Source organism: Cyprinus carpio, chromosome B22 (assembly GCF_018340385.1).
Source record: "Cyprinus carpio isolate SPL01 chromosome B22, ASM1834038v1, whole genome shotgun sequence".
In the NCBI taxonomy this organism is placed as follows: Eukaryota; Metazoa; Chordata; class Actinopteri; order Cypriniformes; family Cyprinidae; genus Cyprinus; species Cyprinus carpio.
The window spans coordinates 13,950,844-13,975,827 of record NC_056618.1 but is presented as its reverse complement, the minus strand read 5'-3'; the positions used below and the strand labels follow the sequence as shown (position 1 = coordinate 13,975,827).

The 24,984-nt window shown below is 35.9% G+C and overlaps 2 protein-coding genes across 2 annotated transcripts in view; both read left to right on the top strand.

Annotated features, from left to right (window-relative positions):
* Window positions 1-4,108: 4,108 nt before the first annotated feature.
* LOC109055738 (ribonuclease inhibitor-like) overlaps window positions 4,109-24,984 on the top strand; it is a 536,777-nt gene continuing 515,901 nt past the window's right edge. The window contains exons 1-5 of the mRNA XM_042749506.1: window positions 4,109-4,200; window positions 4,996-5,175; window positions 5,336-5,506; window positions 13,374-13,521; window positions 18,774-18,790. Of these exons, the coding sequence (XP_042605440.1) occupies window positions 4,109-4,200; window positions 4,996-5,175; window positions 5,336-5,506; window positions 13,374-13,521; window positions 18,774-18,790 (608 nt within the window). The remainder of the gene's footprint in view (window positions 4,201-4,995; window positions 5,176-5,335; window positions 5,507-13,373; window positions 13,522-18,773; window positions 18,791-24,984) is intronic.
* LOC122141381 (ribonuclease inhibitor-like) lies at window positions 21,044-23,585 on the top strand. The gene is made up of 2 exons (XM_042748712.1): window positions 21,044-21,260; window positions 23,386-23,585. Exons 1-2 carry the CDS (start codon window positions 21,061-21,063, stop codon window positions 23,558-23,560), a joined length of 375 nt encoding a protein of 124 aa, XP_042604646.1. The 5' UTR covers window positions 21,044-21,060; the 3' UTR covers window positions 23,561-23,585.

The window sequence follows — 24,984 nt, the reverse complement described above, 5'->3', positions numbered from 1 at the left end:
AGATAATGGGGGTAAAACCTTGCCATTAAGCACTCATATAAACTGCACTATGGGGCCAGATTCTGTAATTTACTATGCAAATGTCAAAATTGCTTACAAGACACCCTTTAACATAAAGCCCAAATGATCGTACATGATCTTGTATAAAAGATGCTACAAAAAAATGAGAGTAAACTGATGTGGTTTTATCTTCTGACGTGCGCAGCTTTTGTCATGAGCTAAAACATACTGGTAAATATTCAGATTAAAAGCTGAAGTGTTTTCTCTTTATGCAGTCTGAAGAACAACTGTATCACAGAAGGAGGGTGTCATGTTCTGACTGCAGCTCTAAATTCAAACCCTTCAAATCTGACAGAGCTGGATCTGAGTGAGAATAAACTAGGAAACCCAGGAATGAAGATCATCTTGACTCTGTTTGAAAATGTAGAGTGTAGACTGGAAAAGCTGAAGTAAGTATTTTAAAAGTGTATCCCATTAATTACCCAGACTCTAGTGACTCAACACAGTTTCATAAATATGAAAATATTATACACTTCTCATCAGGACTGAACAATTAATCAAAATAAACTCTAAATTGTGATATGGGTTAGTGCAGTTATCAAATCAGAAAAGGCTCAATAAATCTTGTTCTTCAACCAGTACCCTCCAACATTTAGCATCAGCACACTGGAGAAGAAGCACTGTGTCTTTAAAATTCACTTTGTTCATTCTTTTAGTGAACTTTTGATTAGATTCACTGTTGAAGCTTGAACATCAGAATAGAGTTCAGATGACACATCCGGTGTGTAATGTCTGTGAGATGTCTGAGTCACAGCGCTTGTCTCTGGAGCTGCTGGAGACAAGGCCTCGATTTGGCTTTTTTAAAGGATAACAGTGGAGTTCAGTACACAGATGTTTGTGAGGAAACAGCTGATCACTTTATCAATTGACAGCCTCTCTCCGTTAATCTTTAACATGTTTACCACTAAACATTCATTTTGGACTGAGCTATATTTGGAAATAAAAACAAATTAAATGCTGTTTTATAAGTTAAGAATTGTTTTATTTTTTATTTTGTTTATTTGTATCTCCAAACAAAATTTGACTGTTGAAAACTGAAAGCATTCAGTAATTCAGAATCAGATTTAATATGAAATATATTTTAATTTTAAGATGTGTTTTTGGTAATCTTGATTTATTTCTGATATTTTTCTTCTGGCTAGAAGAAGTTCTGAATGGCTGTTAAAATTTTTTTTAAAAAAATGGTTGATGAACGAGTTATTTTGAGCTTATAACATGAATTTGGAAGTTTCACTTAATTTTACATTAAAGTAATTTCCAATATTTTTTGGCAGATGATGTTAACAGATTTCACCAGAAACCTGTTGTGAACTAAACACAGAAACTTAAAGCTCACCGTGTAATTTTCCACCAAAATAAAAGTCTGAGGACTAAACATTTGAAAGTAAAGAAATTAAGACAAAAATATTACAATAATAATATTATTACTTCCTTCAAAACTTAAATCCTTCTCTACGCTGTTTGTTCTGTATAGCATTGTAAATATGGTTTAGTCTTAAGTATTGTACTGTAAAATACAAAATACTGTAATGATCAAATTAAAAAAAAGTTATTTCACAGTGTGATTGTCATGCAAATCTCATATTGGTGGATAAAAGTAGTAGCTAAAGCTGCTATTTGTGTAATTGTATGTATATCTTAATTAGTTGTGTTATCTCTTCTACAGGTTAAACTGCATCAGTATTACAGATGAAGGTTGTGCTGCTCTGGCATCAGCATTTAATTCAAACCTCAGAGAGCTGGATCTGAGCAGGAATCAAATAGGAGACTCTGGAGTGACAGAAATCTCCAGTCTGCTGAGAAATTCACAGACACTACAGATACTCAGGTCTGAATTTGGTTAATCTAAACATGAATCAATGTAAAGCTCCAGCTGGGTCTGTAAACTGATGCTGTGTCACAAGGAATGGGTCAGTGATGTGAAATTGGTGTGTTGGTGTAGATACACTTATAAAATATTGACAAACAGATTGATGTTTTGAAGTGATGGGAAATGTTAATATCCTAATTTATTAATACATTTATTTATTTATTTATTTATTTATTATTTCTTTCTTTCTTTCTTTCTTTAGACTTTCAGACTGCAGTATCAGTGAAGAAGGTTATAAAGCTCTGTCTTCAGCTCTGAGATCAAACCCTTCACACCTGATAGAGCTGGATCTCACAGGAAATGATCCTGGAGCATCAGGAGTGAAGCAGCTCAGTGATTTACTACAGGATGGACTCTGTTCATTAAAGACCATCAGGTGAAAAAAAAATTACAATATTTAAATAATCATCTGTATGAAAATAGACAGTAGGGTCAAAAGCACCATTGTTGAATAGGAATGACGTGAAATGGAATCAAAGGGGTCCTATTATACACTTTTACAAAGTCTTGATTTTGTTTTGGGGGTGTACTAGAACAGGTCCGAAAACACTTCAGGGATAGGCAACTCCGGTCCTGGAGGGCCACTATCCTGCAGAGTTTAGCTTCAGCCCTCATAAAAACTCACCTGCCTTTATCTATCTAGTAATCCCGAAAACACTGATTGCCTTGTTCAGGTGTGTTTTAATTAGGGTTGGAGCTAAACTCTGCAGGACAGTGGCCCTCCAGGACCGGAGTTGCCTATCCCTGTACTAGGTTGTTCAAAAAACACATTATTTTTCACATATTTCACATTATTACAACACATCTCTCCCCAGTCTGGCTTGAACGGCTGTAATAGTTCCTGTATCAGATGAAGGCCCCCCTTCTGAAATACATAATGTGCTGTGATTGGTTAGCTGGGCCAGTGTGTGTTGTGATTGACAGCACTCGGAGCCTGGTCGGGAAATGTCATGCCCCTTACCTGACTGCGAGCTACAGTTTAAATATTGCGTCAAAATCAAATCAATTTAAGTGCGGTTTAAACCCGGATGATTGTAATGCTGGCAGCTGTGGCCTAATGGTTAGAGATTTGGACTTGTATCCCGAAGGTCACTGGCAGGAGTTGTAGGTGGGAGGAGTGAATGAACAGCACTCTCTTCCACCCTCAATACCCATGACTGAAGTGCCCTTGAGCAAGGCAATGAACCCCCAGTTGCTCCCCGGGCGCTGGATATATAGCTGCCCACTGCTCCAGGTGTGTGTTCACGGTGTGTTCACTTCTCACTGCTGTGTGTGTGCACTTGGATGGGTTAAATGCAGAGCACCAATTCCGAGTATGGGCTACCAATACTTGGCAAATGTCACGACTTTCACTTTCACTTTCTAAGTTTGTCTGCTTTGGCAAAGATTTTTTTTATGCTCAAACAGCAACATTACAGACTAACTAAAGCTGAAAAAGTCAAAAAGCATAATAGGACCCCTTTAAATAGCAGTTCAGAGAAATTCAACAGACACATAACAGAATTTGTAGCAAAAATAATGTAAAAATATAAATGATCTGAAATCCTGATGTGCTTCGTGTAGGTTTTTGAAAAGTCCTGCTGCAGAGGAAGCGTGTGAGTATCTCACTGGAGTTCTGGGTAAAAGTCCATTATTACTGAAAGAACTGGATCTGAGTGAAGATAAATTAGGAGATCTGGATGGAGAGAAACTCTCTGCTCTTTTGATGGACTCTCACAGCAAACTGGAGAAAATAATGTGAGTGAACATGATTTATACACTGAAACCTCTTTGATTATTCATTATTAAAGACTGTCAGTCACATGTGTGATCAGATATGAAGAGCTGGTGATCTGATGTGTGTTGAATATGTACTGAATAATAATAATCAAGCATGGTGTTAGTTCAGACAGACCACGTCAGTCAAGCTCACACCAATCCAGTCTTGACACTTATCACAGCGCTTCATTTAATTCTAATTCTTTCAGCATCTCTTCTATCACATCGCTGCTCACAATCAAACTCCCTCCTTCAACCCCAACACTAACAGTATGCAATATAACTGTAATAAATACACTTGAGGAAAGTGGTCCTGACTGAAATGCTGTTTTTGTGTTCAGGCTGAATAACTGTGAGCTGACAGAGAAAAGCTGTTCAGTTCTAGCTACTGTTCTCTCCTCCAAAACCATCCTGAAAGAGATGAACCTGAACAACAGTCGTCTGCTGGATTCAGGAGTCCAAGAGATCTGTGAGGGACTGAAGAACCCTGTGTGTGAGCTGAAGATACTGAAGTGAGTACATTTCACCAGCAGCTGCACTCCACACCACAGCTATACCTGGAATATTATTACTTTATCTGTTCACCTCCAGTAGTAAAAATAATTGAACAATACCATAATACTAATAATAACATATTGTATTTGTTGTAGACAGTGGTTTTCATTCACTAACCTTGTGTAGACAAACAAAAGTCATTATTATCTTCACAACAATAATAAAATAGCTATAACGTGTTCACAATTATATTTTTTCCTAGATTATGGATGAATTATACACAACCAAAGTAGGGTTAAAAATTAACGAGGGCTTTGGGCAAAAATGTCATACCAAATTCACAGTAAGGGGGCAAAATATTTAATTTAGACCTGCTGATGTTATATCAGATTTTATTTTTATGCATGTTTCCTAAAAAGCATGTAGCATTTTAATCAATCACACACATTTCTGTTGAGCATATGAATGTAGTGGAGAATCCAGAAGTGTTTAGATTAGGCAGCGCTGGAAATACCAGAGTTTTGTTCAGTGCATGACACACACTCACTGACTCATCAAACCAAAGAAACAAAAAAAAAGTGCTGATACGATGCAAACAAGATTGTTTTTGCAGTCTAGACAGCTTCATTGATTAGAATGGTTTTTGCAAGAGGACATAACTCACACTAGTCACTGATGACAAAAAAGTGTTTGTTTTGCTCATGCTACAAAAATAACTCATAAATTAACCTTAACTTAAAAATAATGCAGTGCATTAAATGAATAAATTAAACCAAACCGAAACTTTCAATTCAAATTCACAATTCTATTTTTTGTAGACTTCCAGACTGCAGTATCAGTGAAGAAGGTTATAAAGCTCTGTCTTCAGCTCTGAGATCAAACCCTTCACACCTGATAGAGCTGGATCTCACAGGAAATGATCCTGGACCATCAGGAGTGAAGCAGCTCAGTGATTTACTACAGGATCCAAACTGTCAACTCAAGACTCTGAGGTGAGACCTGATGAAATAATGCTAAATAAACATGCAGGCAATTTATTTATAAAAAATATTTCATTACTACAGTTAAAGTAAATCCTCCCCTTTTACAGTGTTTCAGAGTCAGATGTTGTTTATTTCTGAAATGAAGTTTACTTCATCTTCTCTTCTGCAGGTTTTTGGGTCCTGCTGCAGATGAAGGCTGTCAGTATGTGACTGGAATTGTGGGTAAAAACCCGTTACTCCTGAGAGAGCTGGATCTGAGTGAACATAAACTAGGAGACACACGAGTGAATCAGATCTCTGCTCTACTGCAGGATAAACACTGTACACTCAACACACTGAAGTGAGTATCTTCATTGTTACAAGGACACTTTTAAATTCTTGCTGCTGGGTGATTTTATGTGTCTCCGTCATCATCAGCAGTATTTGTCAACTGTCAGCTAAAACATACTGGTAAATATTCAGATTAAAACTGAAGTGTTTTCTCTTCATGCAGTCTGAAGAACAACTGTATCACAGAAGGAGGGTGTCATGTTCTGGCTGCAGCTCTAAATTCAAACCCTTCAAATCTGACAGAGCTGGATCTGAGTGAGAATAAACTAGGAAACCCAGGAATGAAGATCATCTTGACTCTGTTTGAAAATGTACAGTGTAGACTGGAAAAGCTGAAGTAAGTATTTTAAAAGTGTATCCCATTAATCACCCAGACTCTAGTGACCCACCACAGTTTCATAGATTTGAAAATATTATACACATCTCATCAGGACTGCACAATTAATCAAAATAAACTCAAAATTGTGATATGGGTCAGTGCAGTTATCAAATCACAAAAGTCTGCAATTATTTAAAAATACAGTCTGCAGTGCCACATGCTTAAGAGTGAAGTGCATTTACATGTGAGCAGATCATGAGTTAGTGTCAATAAATCTTGTTCTTCAAACAGTACTCTCCAACATTTAGCATCAGCACACTGGAGAAGAAGCACCATGTCTTTAAAATTCATATCTATTGTTTTCTATGTGTGTTCAAACACTGGTGAGATGGTTTTTATTTTAATTTGTAAATTGTCACGTTCCCGGAACAAAGCTGGGTAACGGATCCGGCATGTGATTAGAGGAGGAAGAGGTAACCGAGCATTCGTGCATCACATTAGTGACCAGTTTAAGTGATAAGCTTTCATCAGTTGCTTTTATTAGGGTTCATACGCTCATAAAAAACCTGGGAAAGCCATGAAATTTTAAACCAGCAATTTAATTTCACAAATCTATGTATAATAGAGTTATATTTAATCAGGTCCTGAATTTCAGTGGGGGATTGTGTGTATATCGCACAGGGGCACCTGCAGGATTTCTTCCGAGTTTACCAGTTGTTTTCTTATTTTATTTTTTCTTCTGAGGACCAAATGATCAGTGAGAGCAGAACAAATGTCACACGTTTTAAATTCAACAAAATGGGAAAATATATCTATCAAGTGCATGCTCACAGAGGAAACAAAAGAGAACAAAACAGTGTTGACCTGGTTTTTATCTGACAGTTTATCAGAATTACCGGCCCGAGTCCGACCTGAGCCCGTCTTTTTCCCTCTTCTCCCAAAACAGCTGTTTCAGCTATTAAAATTGTTCAGTTTTGTGTGTAATGGAAAAGTGATTATAATTAATTTCGATTTCTTTTAATAAGGTTATTTAGAAGAACATTTGGAGCATTTTTTTGTTCATTAAATGTAAGTTTTTTTAAAATTTTTTTAATTTTTTTTATACAAAGTAATGATAAGTAATGACCAAGCGTCCTGCAACAGACAGTGAGATGATCATAGCCTATGTTTGATTAATTTAGACTTCTCAAATCATCACGACTTGCCTAAAATAAAATCTGAAGATATAAAACAGTTCAATATCACAATGCTAGTTTAAACATTTATCCTAGATAAATGTGCACTGTTAGGCACTTTCAATTCATGTTGTTATTTTTTGTAGACTTTCAGACTGCAGTATCAGTGAAGAAGGTTATAAAGCTCTGTCTTCAGCTCTGAGATCAAACCCTTCACACCTGATAGAGCTGGATCTCACAGGAAATGATCCTGGACCATCAGGAGTGAAGCAGCTCAGTGATTTACTACAGGATGGACTCTGTTCATTAAAGACCATCAGGTGAAAAAAAAAAAAAAATATTTAAATAATCATCTGTATGAAAATACATAGTAGGGTCAAATGCACCATTGTTGAATAGGAATGACGTGAAATGGAATCAAAGGGGTCCTATTATACACTTTTACAAAGTCTTGATTTTGTTTTGGGGGTGTACTAGAACAGGCTCTAATACTAGGTTGTTCAAAAAACACATTATTTTTCACATATTTCACATTATTACAACACCTCTCTCCCCAGTCTGGCATGAACGCTTGAATAGTTCCTGTATCAAATGAAGGCCCAAAATGTGCTGTGATTGGTTAGCTGAGCCAGTGTGTGTTGTGATTGGCTCCTCTCGGCGCCTGGTCAGGAAATGTCACGCCCCTTACCTGCCTGCGAGCTACAGTTTAAATATTGCGTCAAAATCAAATCCATTTGAGCGTGATTTAAACCCGGATGATTGTAAAGTCTGTGTACTTTTGCATACATTTCTTTTTAGTTTTTTTTAACCATGACGGAAAAAAATAAAAAAGAACGGTTATTGCATCTTTAAATGCTATGTTGAAAACCAAAATTGAAATTAGAACTGAGATCACAAAATGCTGTGAAAAAAGTAAAATATTGACTTCTTTTCAGATTTTTGTTAATGATTTTTTGCACTTTTTATAATATTAAATTAATATAGAAACATTTCTATTTTAACAAGTTTTCTTTGGCCAAATTTAGTAATGCTTCTCCTGCACATTCAGTTGAGAACTAGAGCCGTCTTTGGAACAATTTCAAGACTTGATACAAATAATATTTAAAAAAAAATAGACATTGCAGAATCCTGGGAAATATATCATGAAATTATATATTGGGATATAATTTTGTCACAACTTGTGCTATATCGGTACGTTATTGGAGAGGACCCATGCATGGTCGCTCAATTCACATACAGTAGGCTAAACATACCTTCTACATCTTGACATATATTTTGCCCTGTTCACTGATAGTGGCATCCTCATAATGCCGCGTTTAGGCTACAGGGCTCTAGACTCATTTTTCCCACTGGTTGCTGTTTTTTGACTTTCTCAGTTGATCACAGGAGCACATCATCTGGTCGGGGTTGGGTGTTTTTTTTTTTTTTTTTTGGCTACAACATTGCATTAATCAATGCATTGCAACACCTGTCTTCTGGGGATTGACCTAGTGGTTATAGATTTTGACTCCTAACCCTAAGGTTGTGGGTTCGAGTCTCGGGCCGGCATGACTGAGGTGTGCTTGAGCAAGCATCGAACCCCCAAATGCTCCCCGGGCGCCGCAGCGTGATACCCACTGCTCCGGGTTGTCCACGAGTGTGTGTGTTCACTGCGTAGATGTGCACTACGGATGGATTTTGCAGAGCACGAATTCTGAGTATGGGTCACCATACTACTTACTTTTTCACTTTTTTTTTTTTCTTACGATGCACTTCTCACGATTACTCCAGAGCACTCGTAATAGATTACGATCAGTGCTACTTAAGTTACGATGCTTTTAGGAAACAGACCTTAATATTAGATCAGTTGTACGATCGTTTTTAAGCGAACTTCTTAGGAACGAAGCTTTTGGGAAATGCCCCCCTGTTCTTTTTCATCAATATTATTTGTGTTTTAAATTTTGTGAATGGGAATTCCTCTTTTGTTGTGTTATAAGCCGGACTTTGGACACTTTTCACTTCGAATTTGTGTTCTTGGTGTCACGTTTTACAAGAAAAGATAAGTGCCTGTTTTGCTTCTATACACTTTTCACTTTTTAAGACTAAAACAAAAGTTTGATTCATTGTTATACTTAAAAAGCACAACAACAAACAATGACAAACTAGATAACGTTTATTAACAAAACTAATAAGATGAGGCATGACTCCACATGCTGTTATATACACAGACTAATAAATTACAGAATGTTTAGCAAACAGTGAGGAATCAAATAAATAAATAAAAGAAAATAAAGAAAGCCTCCATGGCATAACGTGAGGTAAACAGCAGATGAAGATGATGAGCTTTTTGAAAACAAAAAGAAAAGTGAAACTGAACTGGCTGTCGCTGACAGGACTTGCAAGGATTTTTTTTTTTTTCACAAGAATACAACCATCTCTGGTTTATGAAGCAGTCTTTTATTTTATTTTAGTGTGAAATACAAATCCGCCATATTCTGTTATTTCCTCAATAGTTGCGTAGTTTTTGGCGAGCACTGCGCACACCTTCTCGCTCGTGCTGACACAGCAAATATAAAATAGGTTTTGAAAGCACCTCTCTTTACAAGATCAGTGATATCTGACTCCTGTTACAGTGTGCTTTGGATCAGGGCAGACCATCGCACTTGCACAAAAGCGACCACGTCAAATCTGAACTCGCACAAACTCACAATTAATTGAAAAACAACGACCATTTTGGTTGCAGTCTACATGCAGATGTTTGCAGCGTGCAGCTGTCACTGGTCCAACAGCACAATGAAAAACCAAATTTACTGAAATTCTGAATTAATTGGCCAAGAAAGCGTGCTCTGCGCTCCCTATAATAATTATAAAGCTGTCATTAATTTCAGTTTATCTCGATCTCACAAAAATCAGTTATAATCAATGAGGCTTGACCATAGGAGCTATGGGTTTAGAGAGACTGAATCTTAGAACTGCTTCGAACAAATCGTTTGAGAATCGTTGAAAATGTGGTGATATTAAATGCATATTCTGAGAAAACCAAAGGGTTGTTTGACCTTGCATGCATGTAAATTTTAGAAGACTCCCAAAACAATACTAGGAACCTTAGAAATGGCATAATAGGGGCACTTTAAGATCATAGAAGCTAAAAGTTTTCATAAAGCAGGTATGATGGCCACGTCAGTAGTGCGAGAGGGCCTTAGCTGTCTATAAAAATGGTATAAATTAAATTCAGCATTTATATACACATTAAAAAACAAGCTTTACATAATTTTTACGATTTTGTTAATGAATACAAATTTTGAATAATGAAAATTAGTTTGTGTCTGTTTATTCTATTCATCAGTGTTTGAACCATTAAAGAAGAAACCGCATTTTCCGTTTTTCATTTCTGGGTTAAAAAACGAAAAACGAATGGACGCAAAAGTACACGGACCGTAACCACACTAAGTTCATCTGCCTTGTTTTTTAATTTAATATTAAATTCTGAAAAATTAAAGAAATGGCACATTTTTCGTTTTTCATTTGTTCAAACAAAATGAAAAATCAAGAATTCTGCTTAATTTTTTGTTTTTACGTTCAGGGACAGAAAATGAATAAACAACTTGAGTATTCGATCTCTACATGTGGGCGGGAATGAAACACCCTACTCCGCTGATTGGTCAACCAAACATTACAACATAATAATAGTCCTAAGAAAACATAATAAGAGTCCTTTGCGTTTACAGATTCTTAATGTGTTTATTTCTACTATATTTTATCTCTTCATCAAACAGCCAGATTAACGAATAGCTTGAAACAAACCGTACTGAGGCAGAGCCTAGACAGAGCTTTCTTTTGTGTAGGCAGAAATTCTGCAACCTACCAGTGAAATATTAGTTTATCTCATAAATATTAATTTACTTCACACCTGCACTCACATCTACCTACTAGCCTACATCTTTGGAAAACCGCCTGTTTTATTATAACCACCTATTAAAATCTTAGTGGCAAATCTGCGAGACGCACTGCAGCGCGGGGAGAACGTATTGTAGACAAGCGCAGACCACTATTAATTTATGAACATAGGTAGTTTTAGACAATAAGCTGAGTTTATTTAATTAACATTGAGTATTGGCCAGCTTACTGATGGCATACAAAATTGTTATTTTCTCTGCCAACTAAACCAAAGTCACAGAACCGTTGTGTGACAGACTCGCAGTAGGCACAAAGAGTGGTGTATCATTCCTGAATGAATCAGAGTTTTTGAAAGACCCATCATTATAGACAACAATTCAATAACCAATTATTATAAACAGCCACTTGATTTTATTCCTGAATTAATGAATGAAGCATTTTCAACGAATAGATTGAATAAAAGGCTCCTTTATTAACACAATGAAATACCGCCACCTAGTGGCAATATTACTTCCATAATTCAAGTATCATTTCACTTTGTTCATATTTCTGTATTAAAAATATTGTATAAAGTTAATCTTATTTTATTATACATTTGTAATGGCTATGTAAATGAACGTATACAGCCGTCTGATGAGCATTAAACTGTAAATACATCTAAAAGCATCTTCAGACGCAGGTTCTATATATCTGAATACTGATTTATTTGGTAACAGCCTATTGTCATAATAATTCTAATTTGTTTGATGTAAGAATTTAACATTAAAGATGACATACAAAAGGTAAAAGGTAAAAAAAAAAAAAAAACGAAAATCAGCTGCCCCTTATAAAAAAGATCATTTCTGACACTGATCTCTGGTTTATTGTTATTTCAGGGTTTGGATATGTTCTTATAACTCAAACGAGTTCCCCTTCAAATCATGACGTCATATTCACATTTCACTGAAGTCAATCACTCAAACAAGCACTCTGACGAACAAATAGTCCCATACCAGTGGGATAAATAAAAAAAAAAAAAATAGATGTGCTGTAAATTACACTGTAAAAATACTTGTAAAATCTGTCATATTAAAGTTCCTCCATAGCCCAAAACGCAGCAATATTGTCTAAAACAAAATTTATGACTACATGTTCACATAAACTGATAGTTGTCTGCGCTTCGCTACCCCGCGCTACAGTGTGTCACGCAGCTTTGCCACACAGATTTTGATAGAAGGATATTATGATAATTTTTTCGGTGTGCCAAAGGACCAAAAGGCTCTGCCTCAAGCCATTCGTTAATCTGGCTGTTTGATGAAGAGAAAGAGATCAAATGTAGTAGAAATAAACAAGTTAAGAATCTGTAGAAGAGGAGGACTATTATTAAGGGTTTTTTTTTTTAAGGACTATTATTATGTTGTAATGTTTGGTTGACCAATCAGCGAAGAGGGGCGTTTCATTCCCACCCACATGTAGAGATCGACTATGCAAGTTTTTTTATTCATATTCTGTCCCAAAACGAAAAATGAAGCCGAATTCTTGATTTTTTTTGTTTGGTTTGAACAAATGAAAAATGTCGTTTTTTCATTATTCAGATTTCAATATTAAATTAAAAAACGAATTATACGAAGGTACACGGACCGTGTCTCTGACATAGTGATAACACTCTTTGCCTTCACTAGTTCAGCTCAATCATCACAAATCCCACATCCCGGAAGATATGCGTTGTAGTCCAAACGAGTCGTTTGTTGTAGTTTTTGAAAAGTGATTTCTGTTAAATAAAATATCTCCTTTTGAAGTGGACTTTGAGCTTTGCGGATCTTTTTTCTTCTCAGCAACATTACAGACTAACTAAAGTTGAAAATGTGAAAAAGCATAATAGCACCCCTTTAAATAGCAGTTCAGAGAAATTCAACAGACGCACAACAGAATTTGTATCAAAAATAATGTAAAAATATAAATGATCTGAAATCCTTATCTGCTTCCTGTAGGTTTTTGAAAAGTCCTGCTGCAGAGGAAGCGTGTGAGTATCTCACTGGAGTTCTGGGTAAAAGTCCATTATTACTGAAAGAACTGGATCTGAGTGAAGATAAATTAGGAAGATCTGGATGGAGAGAAACTCTCTGCTCTTTTGATGGACTCTCACAGCAAACTGGAGAAAATAATGTGAGTGAACATGATTTATACACTGAAACCTCTTTGATTATTCATTATTAAAGACTGTCAGTCACATGTGTGATCAGATATGAAGAGCTGATGATCTGATGTGTGTTGAATATGTGCTGAAATTAATAATAATCAAGCATGGTGTTAGTTCAGACAGACCACGTCAGTCAAGCTCACACCAATCCAGTCTTGACACTTATCACAGCGCTTCATTTAATTCTATTCTTTCAGCATCTCTTCTATCGCATCGCTGCTCACAATCAAACTCCCTCCTTCAACCCCAACACTAACAGTATGCAATATAACTGTAATAAATACACTTGAGGAAAGTGTCCTGACTGAAATGCTGTTTTTGTGTTCAGACTGAATAACTGTGAGCTGACAGAGAAAAGCTGTTCAGTTCTAGCTACTGTTCTCTCCTCCAAAACCATCCTGAAAGAGATGAACCTGAACAACAGTCGTCTGCTGGACTCAGGAGTCAAAGAGATCTGTGAGGGACTGAAGAACCCTGTGTGTGAGCTGAAGATACTGAAGTGAGAACATTTCACCAGCAGCTGCACTCAACACCACAGCAATCACTGGAATATTATTACTTTATCTGTTCACCTCCAGTAGTAAAAATAATTGAACAATACCATAATACTAATAATAACGTATTGTTTTTGTTGTAGACAGTGGTTTTCATTCACTAAACTTGTGTAGACACACAGAACTCATTATGTTCACAACAATAATAAAATATCTATAACATTTGTTCACAATTATATTTTTTCCTAAGTTAAGGATGAATTATACACAACCAAATTAGGGTTGAAAATTAACAAGGGCTTTGGGCAAAAATGGCATACCAGATTCACAGTAAGGGGGCAAAATATTTAATTTAGACCTGCTGATCTTATATCAGATTTTATTTTTATGTGTGTTTCCTAAAAAGCATGTAGCATTTTAACCAATCACACACATTTCTGTTGAGCATATGAATGTAGTGGAGAATCCAGAAGTGTTTAGATTAGGCAGCGCTGGAAATACCAGAGTTTTGTTCAGTGCATGACACACACTCACTGACTCATCAAACCAAAGAAACAAAAAAAAGTGCTGATACTGTCCGTGTACCTTAATATAATTCGTTTTTTAATTCAATATTGAAATCTGAAAAATGAAGAACTGGCGCATTTTTAATTTTTAATTTCAAAAAAAAAAAAAAAAAAAAATACTCATACACATTTTTTTTTTTTTACAAAAAAAAAATAAAATAAACAAAGTCGATCCCATACATACATGCGGTAAGTAATGAAACTCCCCTCTCCACTGATTGGTCAGCAAAACATTACAACAATAGTCCTAAAAAAAATAAAAAAAAACACACACACACAATAATAGTCCGCCGCTTCTATAGATTCTTAATGTGTTTATTTCTACTACATTTGATCTCTTTCTCTTCATCAAACAGCCAGATTAACGAATGGCTTGACACAAACCATACAGAGGCAGAGCCTTTTGGTCCTTTGGCACACCGCCTGTTTTATTACAGTATCCTTCTATCAAAATCTGTGTGGCAAAGCTGCGCGACACACTGTAGCGCGGGGATAAATTAAACAATCTTAGCTAAGCACAAACCACTAACATAAAAAATAAAAAAGAAGACATAACTTTTGTTATAGACAATACTCTTCGTTTTGGACTATGGAGGAACTTAAATAATATGACAGTTATGAAAAAAAAAATACTTTGTGTAATTTACCTTCACACCACATCTATTATTTTTTCTATTTTGAGTTTTTGTCATAGCCTAGAGCACTTTATACAAATTTAAGAAATCGTATGTTGTTATCCCACTGGCATGGGACTATTTGCTCGTCAGAGTGCTTGTTACAGTGATTGACTTCAGTGAAATGTGAATTTGACGTCAATGCTTTTAGATGTATTTACAGTTTAATGCTCATCAGACGGCTGTATACGTACATTATTACATAGCAATTACAAATGTATAATAAAATAATGTTTTATACAACATTTTTAATACAAAAATATGAACAAAATGAAATGATACTTGAATCATAAAAGTAATATCGCCACTAGGAGGCAGTATTTCATTGTGTTAATAAAGGAGACTTTTATTCAATCTATTTGCCTACACAAAAGAAATCTGTGTCTAGGCTCTGCCTCAGTACAGTTTGTCAATTCATTAAGCCATTCGTTAATCTAGTTGTTTGATGAAGAGAAAGAGATAAAATGTAGTAGAAATAAACACGTTAAGAATTGATATAAGGACTCTTATTATGTTTTTTTTAAGGACTATTTTTATGTTGTAATGTTTGGTTGACCAGTCAGCAGAGAGGGGCGTTTCATTCCCACCCACATGTAGAGATCGAATATAAGGTTTTTTTATTAATTTTCTGTCCCAAAACGAAAAATGAAGCCGAATCCTTTTTTTTTGTTTTGTTTGAACAAATGAAAAATGTGCAGTTTTTTTCATTTTTCAGATTTAAATATTAAATTTAAAAAATGAATTATACCAAGGTATACAGTAGTATTGATTTTTTTTTTATAACCGATACCAATTATTTGCATGTTTATGTGCCTGATAACCGATATGCAGAACCAATATTTATTAACTGTTATAAAGTAAATAAATGACTGAGTGAAGAAAGAACATACTTCACTTTGGTTTTTCCTCTTTTAGTCTTTCATGTTAAATTTAATCTTTATATTACAATAAAAAACATTTTATTTATAAAAAGCATCATCAACAACAACAACACTAATATTAACAATAAGCAAAAAAAAAATGTAGAATGTCTAATGTTTTCAAATGGAGAAAATAAATAAAGGACAGGAGTCATATCAACTACATTTTAAACTACATATTTATTATAATCATAAGCCGTTTAATAGCTACAGAGTCAAGAATAATTCACTGGATAGTTAATTCAATGAAAAATATACTCTCTAAAATATTAAAAAAAAAAAAAAAAAACATCATATTTTTTCACATCTCAAAACTAAAATTATCAAAAAAATTAATAATAATGTTTGTGTCCTTCTAGATTATGAAATGCCTGGTGACAGTGCGGTTTATCTATGCATTTACACAGAACTATCCTCAAACTGCTATCGCTCACAGAGATAATAAATAATTAATTTCCATAGAGTTGTATTTATTTAGATGTTTATTATCAAAATATGGTTATATAGTAAATGTTAATACAATTAGGGTGTTTTAAACAAGTGAATCTTGTTAAAAGTTACATGCGGTGGCCGTGCTGGAGCATTTCCTGAACATCAACCAGGTAAATGAACAGCAATATGAAAGCGGCTTCACGAGACTAACGATGAGCATAGACAACAGAGAGAGAATTAAATTCAGCGCTTTTATTTCCAACATGCGCTCATTCATGGCTGCATATTATTTAATTCAGGCAAAGTTATGTCTTTATTGGGACAGGACATGATGGATTATTTAACATGACTCTGTGAGTTGGTCTCTATTTCTTAGAGCCAAGCTGCATAAAGTACATATCAGGCATTTATGTAATGCATCTAATTTGTGCATAACTGGCTATGTTAAGTTAAATAAAGTTTACTAACTACAGCAAATCAAGTACCTGCACGCTGTTGTTGTTGTCTTGTCTCCCCTCAGACACGCTGCAATGGCGATCCTGAACGCAATTCTCAAAACACCCACAAGATGGCGGTGATTATCGGTGAATCCGATATTACAAAACCGATATCCGATTATGGTAAAATGCTTAAATATCAGGGAAAATATCGGTAAAACGAGATATCGGTCGATCTCTAGTACACGGTCCATGTACTTTTGCGTCCATTCGTTTTTCATTTTTTAACCCAGAAATGAAATACGGAAAATGCGTTTCTTCTTTAATGGTTCAAACACTGATGAATAGAATAAGCAGACACAGACTAATTTTCATTATTCAAAATTCGTATTTCATTAAAAACTGTAAAAATTATATACAGGTAAAGCTCGTTTTTAATGTGTATATAAATGCTAAATTTAATTTCTACCATTTTTTTAGCGTCTCTATACAGACACTTGCGCCCTCTCGCGCTACTGACGTGGCTACCATAACTGCTTTATGAAAACTTTTAGCTTCAATACTTTTATGATCTTAAAGTGCTCCAATTATGCAATTTCTAAGGTTCCTAGTATTGTTTTGGGAGTCTTCTACAATAGGTTTACATGCAAGGTCAAACAACCCTTTAGTTTTCTCAAAATATGCATTTAATATCACCTCATTTTCTGCTTTCACACTTGGTTCACTTGCCTGGTCCGAACCAGAGTTTAATTGCTTCCCCCTTCCCCTGCCCCCGCTGGACTGCGTTCATTTTATTTTATTTGGGTCCGAACCGCGGTTCGTTTGCGCCATCAAGCCAGCAGCTGTTTACCAAATTGCTTAGTAATGACGGGTCGACGGCACAGGAGAAGGCGGCAAATGCATAAAATTGCTCTCAGCCCTTTTTTAACAGTTTGTTTTGTTTACAAAGCTTCGGTACATAACGGCACTTACGTCTGTCTCACGAATGTACTGCAAATGATCTAAAGAGCACTGAAGGCAAACAGAAATGATATATACAGCTCTCTGTTTGCAGCGCGTCAGTCACGCTCATCAGGAAAGTTAGTAAAAACACACTTTTTATTAAATAATACGTCATTAATAGCGGTTCACTTCGGCGATTTGGTACGATTGCGTTCACATCAGCAGCAAACTGTAGCGGAGTTCACTTGAACCGCACCCCAGACCACCCTTTTTAAGGTTGCTTTCACACTAGCACTTTTGGTGCGCACCCGGGTTCGATTGACGTCAGAGTTCGGTTTGTTTGGATGATGTGAACGCTGTCTTCCGAACTCAGGTGTGCACTAGCGAACTGTACCCGAGTCCGCTTAAAAACGGTTGCACACAGAGGACAAAAACATTCAGCTTTGTGACTTCTTATTTGTCATTTGTGTTAAACCAGTGTTTGGTGAATTCTGCTACATAATAATAGGAAGGAGCCGGCATGAAAAATCAACTAAAATATATCACTATGAATGCTTAGCTGTCACAAGCTAGTTTATCTCTTTGCTAACTTTCCTCATCTCCTGCTTAATAGCCAGAAAGACCTTCAGATTTTTGAGAATCTTGATCTAGTGAGCTGTTTGCACCTGAGTTTATTTTAAAGAATTCACTTTTGACTTTTGTCCATCTTAAAAAATATTTGTATATTTAAATGCTCAACTGTTTAAACTTGAACCAGAGCTTTTCGTTACAAACAATGTTTGATAATCTTTAAATGTTTTGTGATGCAATGCACACTGAAATTGATTCCAGCTTCATCTTCTCTTCTGCAGGTTTTTGGGTCCTGCTGCAGATGAAGGCTGTCAGTATGTGACTGGAATTGTGGGTAAAAACCCGTTACTCCTGAGAGAGCTGTATCTGAGTCAGCGTAAACTAGGAGACACAGGAGTTGAATCAGATCTCTGCTCTACTGCAGGATAAACACTGTACACTCAACAACTGAAGTGAGTATCTTACACTCATTTCACATGTTACATGACTAGTAATGTTACAGTCGACTATTTTAATTCTCATTTTGAGTCTGACTCCACGTTATAAAGCTTAGAAGAGCCAGGACATTTTTTAATATAACTCTGATTATATTTGTCTGAAAGAAGAAATTCATATACATCTAGGATGGCTTGAGGGTGAGTAAATCATGGAGTAATTTACAATTTTTATCGAACTATCCTGCTTAGTGCACAGGGGTTGGAGAAAATAATGTGAACACATTAGAAATAGCCAGTATTTTATTAATGTGTTTACCATCGTTTGCCTTTAATACAGCTTCCAACCTTCTTAGAATATATTCATACAACTTTTGAATAGACTTCAGTTAACTTTAGTCTCTAACTTCTGCTGTGACTGCTGAATGTGATCATGTTTACTGACTACAAACTGAGGATTGAAGACTAATTTAAAAACATTGACCACCAACCAGTAACACCTCCCTCACAGATGAACTGAAGCCCTTTAATGCTTGCTTTGATCGTATAAACACAGAAGCACATCAAAGCTGCACAGCAAAAAGCCAAAACCCAATACGAGTCAAATTTAACACTCCTGAAAAGTATATATTACTCCCTCCATTTTGGAGATAAAATAACATTTCCGAAGGTGTGAAATATGTACATTACTCACAGAGTACATTTTAACACTGAAAGAGTTTATTTGTCATTCCAGCAGATGTTACACACTTCTGTTGGATTACAAATAAACTCTTATTAAATGTGCCATAGAATGCATTGAAACAATATTTTTAATTGTGTGTATGTTAAGTTTTCTCTCAAAATACCCCACAGATAATTTTTTATAGCTTGTTGAAATTGCCACATTTAGGGTATGAGCCAAAACGTGCTGATTTTTGTGTTTGTCCCTTTTAAATGAAAATGAGCTGGTGCTCCCGCCTCCCTTCTCAGAAGGGAACATACCAGTGTTACGGTTTAACTGGTGGTGACCGTGTTACATACCAGTGTTACGGTTTAACTGGTGGTGACCGTGTTTACTGACATCACATTGCTAACAAACGCAGTTTTTTTAACGACCACATTCCTATTCACGATCATTCTGGCAGCAGGTGAAGGCAGCGCTAGTGAATAAAGGCAGAGACAATGGTAGCTTTAGCAATATTAACCTTACAGAGAGCCAGGAATCTGTTTTGGAAAAAAAATTTATGATGCGTGATGTTTACTTTGTCTGGAGTCTGGACATTTGCACACGAAGCGTTGGTATCGATCCCTCTTTCAGAAGCAACACATCCACATCTCCAAACCTAAACTCACCCTCGATTCAGACTAACTCAAAATTAAAATCACAAACAAAAAGAATTTTCCATTTTTTTCAGATCAGACAATTCCTACGAAAATGAAATGTAACCACCGTGTCCTCAGCGGTCTATGGAGACTTCTATGTTCGTTGGTGCATTCCAACACACGACACTTTTAATGTCTCTTTGGTGTTGACATTGTATCTCCAGCAGCTACAGCAAGAGAACAGTAATGATGAACCGCTGCTCCTCACTCAGGGATGTGTATATGCTAATAGGACAGAGAGTGTCACAAATGGGTGGGACTTTCCCAGAGTATGATGTCATAGTCTGGAACTGCTTGTGTGGAGAGACTGTTTATGATATTTTGGGATTATAAAACAATATTCAAACACCTTATAAAAGTAATATAGGCTGGTTGTTTCCACACACTGCGGCCACACAACTATGTTCAAACACCTTATAAAAGTGATTTTTGCATTCTATGGCACCTTTAAGTTAAAATTATCACAGAGAGGTCCCATGTGACACGTGCCGTATATTCAAAGTGATCTGGGTATATACGATAGGGTCTGGTGAGAAACAAACTCAACATATTATTGACTGTTGGTCTCTGTGCATGAATGTGTTCATGAGACTCTGTAAGCACAGCAGTTCAGTCTAACTCAACCAGGAAAACCACACAAGTTGTGAACAATCAAGATTAATAAAAACAAAACATGAAATACAATCTATGTGCTTTTTGTCCTCTGAGGTAAATATATCTGTTGTGCTCATGGCATGAGGAAGTTATCACATTCATCTGTCAGCTGTCAACTCCCCACCATGCAAATAAGCGACTTAAAAACAGAAATGTTGAATAGGGGTTGGATAATTATGACATAGCTCTGTTATTATATTCTTATAACTCAAAAATATAACATTACATGTTGACTTTGACTTTTAATATGCCAGTGGACTGTTGATGCAATTTTGATTTTATCCTGGATCTTCAGAAAAGCTTGTATTTGTAAAGTACTGCAGTCTCTGAGGGGTTGAGTAATTTTGATTGCAACTGTAGGATATAATGTGGAAAATGCAAAAATTGCATTTGTTGTAGTTTATGTTCACCAATATATAACTTTATCCAGCTTTACTGTGAAAAGAGTCCATTCAGGTCAAAATCCTGTAGAGCATATTTTTATTTTCTTCATTCTAGAACTTATACTTGTATAACAATCTGTTGTAATGAAGAATAACATCTTTTCTAATAGACTTTCAGACTACAGTATCAGTGAAGAAGGTTATAAAGCTCTGTCTTCAGCTCTGAGATCAAACCCTTCACACCTGATAGAGCTGGATCTCACAGGAAATTATCCTGGACCATCAGGAGTGAAGCAGCTCAGTGATTTACTACAGGATCCAAACTGTCAACTCAAGACTCTGAGGTGAGACCTGATGAAATAATGCTAAATAAATGATACACATGTGAATTATTTGTATTATATAAAAGTTTAATTACATTATATTATATTATATTATATTATATTATATTATATTATATTATATTATATTATTTCACAAATTCAGTAAGGTACACAATTTCTTGTTGAAAATGATCAAAGATGAAAGATGAGATGCTGCAGCTGCTGTTGTTTTGATGATAAATGTCAGCACAGTTTAGTTGTGTTAAAAGTTACAGGTTAAACAGACATTTTGTGTCACTAGATGTGCTGGTGTTCAGTAGATTGGTGCCTCAATTAACATTTATGATTGTGTTATTGTGAACATTTCTCATGAAAAATATTCAGTGTGATTTATTATCCTGATTGTTTAAATGTTACTGAATGCACTGTACATTAATTTCCATCAAGCTCAGATTCACAACACTGTAGATCTACTACAGCAGATCTATCACAGACCACAAACATGATGTGTGTCAGGAGAGGATCAGTGATAACAAACACACACACACACACACACACACACACACACACACGTCTGAACCTGCAGTTCCTCTCATAATGAGCAGAATTACTGTTGCATGAACACAGACATCAGTTCAATAAAACCATACAGAGTAGGGGTGGGCGATATGAGCTAAAATTCATATCACAATATTTTACACTGTCCAGGAGATATCGATATTATATTGTGATATGACAAAAAAAAAAAATTACAGGCAAAAATATTTTAACCATATATAACTAGAAAAAGTGAGGAATTGGACATAGTGTTTTTTTTTTTTTTTTTTTTATATAGTGCCATTGTTTTTCTCAAAAGTGGGTATGAATTACATTAAATATTGTGTGTTTGAGTTGGCCAGCCATTCCCAAACAAACCCTTACATGACACTCCCCTCTATAGAAAAAAAAAACTAAATCCAACCCAACCCAATCCCCCTCTTCTTTTTTTTGGAAAGTCTCTTATGCTCACCAAGACTACATTTACTTATTAAAAATACAGTAAACACTGTAATATTGTCAATTTAAATGATCCTATTTGAATGTTTTAACATATAGGCTACTGTGTTCCTGTAATCAAAGCTGATTTTTTCAGCATCATTACTCCAGTCTTCAGTGTCACATGATCCTTCAGATATCATACTAATATGCTGATTTGCTGCTCAATAACCATTTTCTGATTATTGTCAATGTTGTAAACATTTGTGCTACTTAATATTTTTGAAATTGTTCTTTGTGTCAGAGCGCTGGGGTTCATCAGAAATAGAACGGGGCATCAGTTAGTTGTCATGGATTTGTTGTTGCATCGCGCCGCATCCACAGCAGAAACATCACTGAGTTCTATTTGCTTTTGTCAAATCAAGCCGCTCGTGTCTGGTGTAGACGCTTAGAGCAGAAGCATGCGTCGTTCATTTATATTTCTACATGACTCCCTGCAATACAACTCTGATTCATCAGTCGCTCCATCTATTGGTCTGTTATTGATACAACCACAACTGCTACAACTGATAACGGAGCGTAGTCTTTATCACCCTGCAGAGGTTTATTTAGCAAAATATTCTGCTGACTGTACACTATCCCTCCAGTTTGGGAACCACTGGAGCAGGTGATTCGTGCTCTATTAGTTTGGTCTGTTATGATGCTCTATATGTTTGATTACTAATGCCTGTGTAGCACGGTGTTGCACACAGAGGACAAAAACATTCAGCTTTGACTCTTTATTGTCATTTGTGTTAGTCCAGTGTTTGGTGAATTCTGCTACATAATAATAGGAAGAGCCGGCATGAAAAGATCAACTAAATATATCACTATGAATGCTTAGCTGTCACAAGATTATGGACTCTTTGCTAACTTTCCTCATCTCCTGCTTACTAGCCAGAAAGATCTTCAGATTTTTGAGAATCATGATCTAGTGAGCTTTTGCCCCTGAGTTTCTTTTAAAGAATTCACTTTTGACTTTTGTCTTTCTTAAAAATATTTGTATATTTAAATGTTCAACTGTTTAAACTTGAACCAGAGCTTTTCATTACAAACAATGTTTGATAATCTTTAAATGTTTTGTGATACAATGCACACTGAATTGATTCCAGCTTCATCTTCTCTTCTGCAGGTTTTTGGGTCCTGCTGCAGATGAAGGCTGTCAGTATGTGACTGGAATTGTGGGTAAAAACCCGTTACTCTTGAGAGAGCTGTATCTCAGTCAGCGTAAACTAGGAGACACAGGAGTGAATCAGATCTCTGCTCTACTGCAGGATAAACACTGTACACTCAACACACTGATGTGAGTATCTTACATCATTTCACATGTTACATGACTAGTAATGTTACAGTCATCTATTTTAATTCTCATTTGAGTCCGACCCCACGTTATAAAGCTTGGAAGAGCCAGGACATTTTTTAATATAACTCTGATTATATTTGTCTGAAAGAAGAAATTCATATACATCTAGGATGGCTTGAGGGTGAGTAAATCATGGGGTAATTTTCATTTTTGAGTGAACTATCCCTTTAAGTGCACAGGGGTTGGACAAAATAATGTGAACACATTAGAAATAGCCAGTATTTTATTAATGTGTTTACCATCGTTTGCCTTTAATACAGCTTCCAACCTTCTTAGAATAGATTTATACAACTTTTGAATAGACTTCAGTTAAATTTAGTCTGTAACTTCTGCTGTGACTGCTGAATGTGATCATGTTTACTGACTACAAACTGAGGATTGAAGACTAATTTAAAAACATTGACCACCAACCAGTAACACCTCCCTCACAGATGAACTGAAGCCCTTTAATGCTTGCTTTGATCGTATAAACACAGAAGCACATCAAAGCTGCACAGCAAAAAAGCCAAAACCCAATACGAGTCAAATTTAACACTCCTGAAAAGTATATATTACTCCCTCCATTTTGGAGATAAAGTAACATTTTCGAAGGTGTGAAATATGTACATTACTCACAGAGTACATTTTAACACTGAAAGAGTTTATTTTTCATTCCAGCAGATGTTACACACTTCTGTTGGATTACAAATAAACTCTTATTAAAGGTGCCATAGAATGCATTGAAACAATATTTTTAATTGTGTGTATGTTAAGTTTTCTCAAAATACCCCACATATAATTTTTTATAGCTTGTTGAAATTGCCACATTTAGGGTATGAGCCAAAACGTGCTGATTTTTGTGTTTGTCCCTTTTAAATGAAAATGAGCTGGTGCTCCCGCCTCCCTTCTCAGAAGAGTGCGGAGCTTCAAGAGCACATGCTAGCGGACCACATACCAGTGTTACGGTTTTAACTGGTGGTGACCGTGTTACTGACATCACATTGCTAACAACGCAGTTTTTAACGACCACATTCCTATTCAGGATCATTCTGGCAGCAGGTGAAGGCAGCACTAGTGAAAAAAGGCAGAGACAATGGTAGCTTTAGCAATATTAACCTTACAGAGAGCCAGGAATCTGTTTTGGAAAAAAAATTTATGATGCGTGATGTTTACTTTGTCTGGAGTCTGGACATTTGCACACGAAGCGTTGGTATCGATCCCTCTTTCAGAAGCAATCTTTGCACATCTCCAGCGCTGAACTGACCCTCGTTTGTGAGGCAGTCTATCTTAAAATGATTAGCACAAAGTACAGGATTTTTCCATTCTTTCAGACAATTCCTACGAAAATGAAATGTAACCACCGTGTCCTCAGCGGTCTATGGAGACTCC